Raw genomic sequence first — 5,372 nt, forward strand, 5'->3', positions numbered from 1 at the left:
GGGGGCGCGGGCGGCGGGAGGGCTCGCGGGCGGCGGCCGCGTCCCCGCGGGAGAATCCCCTGGTAGTCGCTCTGTACGCACTCCGTTACCCTTTTTGGTTACTATGTTCAAAAGAGAGGCGAAAGCAAAACCCTATTTCTCACACCTATTCCATTCTGGTGTTTTTCCTACACTAACAGAATTTCAGTGGCCACACGCGCAAGGCAGGTTGTTGATCCTTTGCGGGTGAGGGTCCTTTCTGAGCGCACAGAAACGTGTGTAGAAATAAAAGTTTATGTATGTTAGGTATAGTCTCTCATATGGTCTGACTTACGATAGCTGTTTAAGGAAAAAATTGAATCAAAAGATTCCAAAACAGAATTACATGTTAATTGAATAACTATGTCAGTGATTTTTAAATTGCTTTTTTTAGCCTGTTTGCTCTGGTTGAATTTAGATGAAATGCAAACCCTAGGGAGGTGGATGGAGTAAGGTTGAGATGTTTTAATACTTAAGTCATGGAAGTTGTGTATTTTATGTGGTCTTTGACATGCCATGTCTCTTAGTTTTGTTTTCTTTCTTTTTCTTTTTCCCAGTACTGGAGGTTGAACACAGGTCCTTTGCACTGAGTTCATTTTTTTACTTTGAGTCAGGGTCTCCTTAAGCTGCCCAGGCTGGGCCCAAGCTTGTGATCCTCCTGCCTCAGCCTCCCAGAGTGCTGGAATTGCACACATGCATCACCGTGGCTGGCTGGCTAAGTTTGTGTGCTGTGATTTGTTACTGTGGCCTCTGGATGCCAACACACCAGGCCTGTGCCTCAGGGATGGAACTGCAGTTATGTTCTTCCTGACTTTCATGACTTTGTGAGCACCAGCCCTATTCCACAGGTGACAGAAATGATAGGGGACTTGCCCAAGGCCACTCAGCCAGAAGTAGAGCAGAAGCACAGGTCTTTATGAGAGAATATTTTTTCTAAATAAGAGCGACCACAGAAGCCTTACTCCTTATATATGTGTCGAGCCTCATACTTTGTTTTCTAGAGAGTTTTATTAAAAGATTTTTTGAAGGGGCCTGCCCCTTAGCTCAGTTCTTTAAGTGGCTACTTCAACAAAGCAGTCAGGCTCATGTTGCAGTGGTTTGATCCCCACAACTCAAGCCAGCCAAACCTGCCCTGAAGGCATTTGGAGAAAAAAAAAAAAAAGATTTTTTGAGAGCTTTTGTGAAATGCATTTTGGGAGTTTTTCACAAGGCTAGATATTGATGAGTAATGTATAAAATGAGGATGTAATGGAAATAACTTTTTTTTCAAAGCATAAAAAATGACAACTGCAGCCAGGCCAACCTTTGAACCTGCAAGAGGTGGAAGAGGAAAAGGAGAAGGTGATTTGAGCCAACTATCAAAACAATATTCAAGTAGGGACCTTCCGTCGCATACAAAGATAAAATATAGGTAATAATGACTTTCATTCTTTCCTACTCACAAAACAAGACAAACTGTTAAATGGCATGATTAGGATATGTGGTCATGATTGAGTTATATCACCTATTTTGATAGGAATAGAATGCAAGTGCCTTTGATTTTTACAGTGCTTCCATACGTTCTGCTTAACCAGAGATTTCCATATGTGAATAGAGCAGTAATTAATGTATTACTTTAGAGAGATTACTAGCATTATGAGCACTAGTCCCTATGAGATAAAAGTATTTTTGCAACAAGCTTATGAGTTCAATCATTTCCAGCCATATTATAGTAATATAAAAGATTCGGTTTGGGCTTCTTGAAATATTAATAACACAACAAATGTGTTCTCGTTCTTGTTTTAAGCTCTGGGCAAAGTTGCATTCATGAACTGTTTTCCATTGTTATAGCCATGTAATTTTTTTTCTTTCCTGGGGGTAACATTTTTTGCCCTGGTTTGTTTCTAATGTAGACAGACTACTCAGGATGCCCCTGAAGAGGTTCGTAATCGTGACTTTAGGAGAGAATTGGAAGAGAGAGAGAGAGCTGCTGCGAGAGAAAAAAATAGAGATCGTCCAACCCGAGGTACAGCGCGGTCCCAAATATTTATCTCATAAGTTTTCTTGCTGATAGTTGTCCCATGTGGCAGGTGTTCCCATTTTGGTAACACTGCCATTTGGTTTCATGTGGGTTTTGGTAAGAAGTGCAGCGGTTGTTTCGGTGAGCTGAAGGACTTTTGTTTTGCTTCAGAACACACAACCTCCTCCTCGGTGTCCAAGAAGCCTCGCTTAGACCAGATTCCTGCCGCCAACCTTGATGCAGATGACCCTTTGACAGACGTATGTTCTCCTTTTCTCTGTACACGGTGATTTACCGTGTGTTTCTAAAGTACTTCTTAATGCTTCTGATTTTTAGACGTGACCCATGTTTGTTTTTACATAGCATTACTCAAACACATCCAACCTCAGCCCTACACTTTACAGTTGATCTTAAAATAGAAAGTGTTATTTTTCATTGAGGACTTCAAGAACAGGTTTTGATCTCTAGAGAGCCAAATACGGAAGCAATCTATTAAAGGACATGCTGTCCCCAAAATCTCCTGTATGGAGGCCTCCAGGTTGTGCTGTCGTGTTTCCTCTAGAGGACAGCCGACAATTGGGCTCTGGGTTCTGTAGACAGCACCCCTGGCTTTATACCCATGGGGCTTCCCTCATTAGATTTGAAGCTCCCTTTGACGGGCAGTCACATAATGATACTGTGCTTAGGGAAGGAAAGAAGCCAAACAGGTGTTTAAGGGTTCACAATATCAATTTACATTAAAATTCATTGGGGCCTTATAGTTTGTAATTTGAGTTTTTAATGTAACTGAAAAGAACTAGGGTAATACCTAATTTTGCATATATGTCAACAATTCTAGAGCTAATTAATGGAGTTACTAGCACTCATTAAAAAAGGAATCTGAGTTTTAGTGAAATTTAATGATTGCTCATTTGAAATTATTTAGTACCCTTTTCATATTGTCTAGTTACCGCTGATTGCTAGATTGAAGTTGCTGTTAGCTACATAGAATTACTTTTAGTCTCAGGGTGATGTACTACATGTGTACACCGTTTCATCAGCTATTCACTTTCTGATTTTAGAATATGTTTACATTAGTAACAATTCAGAAGATTTTTGTGGGGCTTTATGTTTTGATTGATTGTTGATTTTAATCATGATATTTAGGTACATTTCTTCACTAGGAAAATTTATTTCTGTCCCGAAGATTTCCCTAAATATGGGGAAAAGTAAATATATATTTTCTCATTAATCTCATGGGTCATCATTATGCCTTTTTAGGAGGAAGATGAAGACTTTGAAGAGGAGAGTGATGATGATGATACTGCAGCTCTTCTTGCAGAATTGGAAAAAATTAAAAAAGAACGAGCTGAAGAGCAGGCCAGGAAGGTAATATCAAAGTGCTAAGTATTTACATTTCTCTGTCTTCACACATTTTTTAACTCAAGAAATATCTCCTTGTTGGTTTGGGGAGATAGCTCAGTAGAATGAGTGCTTGCCTGGCAAGTGCAAGGTCCTGAGTTCAATCCCCAGTGCCACAAAAAAAAAAAAAAAAAAAAAAAAAGAACTATCTCCTTGTAGTAGAAATGTTTTCATTGTCTGAATATGACAACACCCTATGGATCTATAAGTCTGATTATTTTTATGACAGACATCATAAGTCTCCTGGTTATATGGATAGTCTTCAGATCAGACGCGCTGAGTAATAGGCACTAGCATGATTGTATTCACTTTTCATTACACACTTAGTATTCATTAAGTGTCAGAAGCATCAAAGGTGATTAACATGTCACGATCTGCAAAGGTGTTTTTCCCTCTTGGCTCCCACCTAGGTATTTGTTGAGACAATCTGTGTGTAGATCTTATGTCGTCTTTGGCGTGTTATCTAACTACTTTGAGTACCTCCAGTCTCTCCCATTAACACAGTGAAAGTGAAGAAGATCTAAGTCATTATCTTTGGGGAAATAGGCAGATTAAGACATGAAATTGGGAGACAAGCACAAGTCTCAGCACTTAAAGTTTATAAACCAGTGCTACAGGAGTTTGAATGTTGTTCTGAAAGTTATGAGTAGCCATTAGATTTCAGCAAGAGATTGATAAAATTTCAGAAAGACTACTATGGCCAAAAAATGGAAAGTGGACTGGAAAACTGCGGTAGAGATTTTCAATCATCTTCACATGCAATTAAGAGAATCTTAACTTGCATGATAGCAGTTGGAATTGAGAGAAATGAACAAGTGCAAATAGAGCAATCAAGGAGGTAGAATTGACTACAGTGATGGTTTGGTTGTAGCAGCAAAAAAGTAGGTAACTGGTTTTGTATACAAATACAGGCAAACTGGAATAGACCTGTTTAAGCAGAAAGAAATGATGTGTTCTGTTTTGAACATGTTGAATTTGACACATCATAATGATACAGGGAGAAACACTGATCTCAGGTGGGTGACCTCCAAACAATATAGGGAACCTCCAAATGACATACAGAAAAATGATCTCCCAACCTGACCCACATGAGTTCGTGTTCTCTAAAACCAAAGAATGAATTTTAGGAACAAATGGAGGTTATGAGCAGAATATATTTATTGAGAGAAAGAAAGCTCCTGTCTGAGGGATGGACAGGAGGGGGGCCCAAGCAAGTCCCCTGGGAAGCTGTCTCTTCCATGGACTTTTATAGGGTAAAACCATGCGGTGAGGCGGGTCTAAGGTGGTAGAGAACATAGGAACTTGCTTAAGTGGATGTGGGGTGACAAAACTATGGTTACCCAATGAGATTACAAGCACCACTGCTCAGGTAAGATTAAGTCCAGGACCTAATGGGGAAGCGAGTCACGTAGCAAGCAGTTAGGAATGTAGGACAGGACTTTATCAGGTAGCCGTCCAGTAGTAGTCAGATTAACAATTCTTTGATTTCCCTCATGGTGATGATCATTCTCGGATGCCAGTCTTTAGGGAGGTGGGTATTTGTTTGATCTTTGGTCTTTATGTCTGGCCCACGGCGGGAGCATCCATCCCTCCCGTAGTTGCAAAATATGGGAACTTCTATAGTATTTCCTTCAAGGGCCTGGCCCTGTCTGACTGCCTGTAATATTTCTATCTAACTCAGCTGCCTGCAACAGTAAGACATCCCAAGTAAAGATACCTGCTCCTATTTTGAGCGAGAGTAGCACAGCTTTTTTGTGGAGTTTGGTGTAAGATTTCATTTGAGCCAAAAATTGTTCCATTCTTAAGAAAAAAGCTAGAGAAAGGCTGTGGAGAAACACAATGACAGATGTTAAGAACCTAAGGAAGGGGCTGGAGAGATGGCTCAGTGGTCTAAAGCACCTACTTAGAACAAGCTTAGCAAAAGCATCAGGGACCGCGGTTCAATCCCCCAGCA

The 5,372-nt window shown here is 40.3% G+C and overlaps 1 protein-coding gene across 1 annotated transcript in view; it reads left to right on the forward strand.

Moving 5' to 3' along the window:
* The window catches only part of Cwc15 (CWC15 spliceosome associated protein homolog), an 11,450-nt gene that overhangs the window by 482 nt on the left and 5,596 nt on the right, over positions 1 to 5,372 (forward strand). Inside the window, exons 2-5 of the mRNA XM_004626166.2 lie at positions 1,291 to 1,429; positions 1,911 to 2,023; positions 2,189 to 2,277; positions 3,278 to 3,385. Of these exons, the coding sequence (XP_004626223.1) occupies positions 1,299 to 1,429; positions 1,911 to 2,023; positions 2,189 to 2,277; positions 3,278 to 3,385 (441 nt within the window). The 5' untranslated portion in view covers positions 1,291 to 1,298. The remainder of the gene's footprint in view (positions 1 to 1,290; positions 1,430 to 1,910; positions 2,024 to 2,188; positions 2,278 to 3,277; positions 3,386 to 5,372) is intronic.

The sequence above is a fragment of the Octodon degus genome, unplaced genomic scaffold, assembly GCF_000260255.1.
Source record: "Octodon degus isolate 3935 unplaced genomic scaffold, OctDeg1.0 scaffold00012, whole genome shotgun sequence".
NCBI lineage: Eukaryota > Metazoa > Chordata > Mammalia > Rodentia > Octodontidae > Octodon > Octodon degus.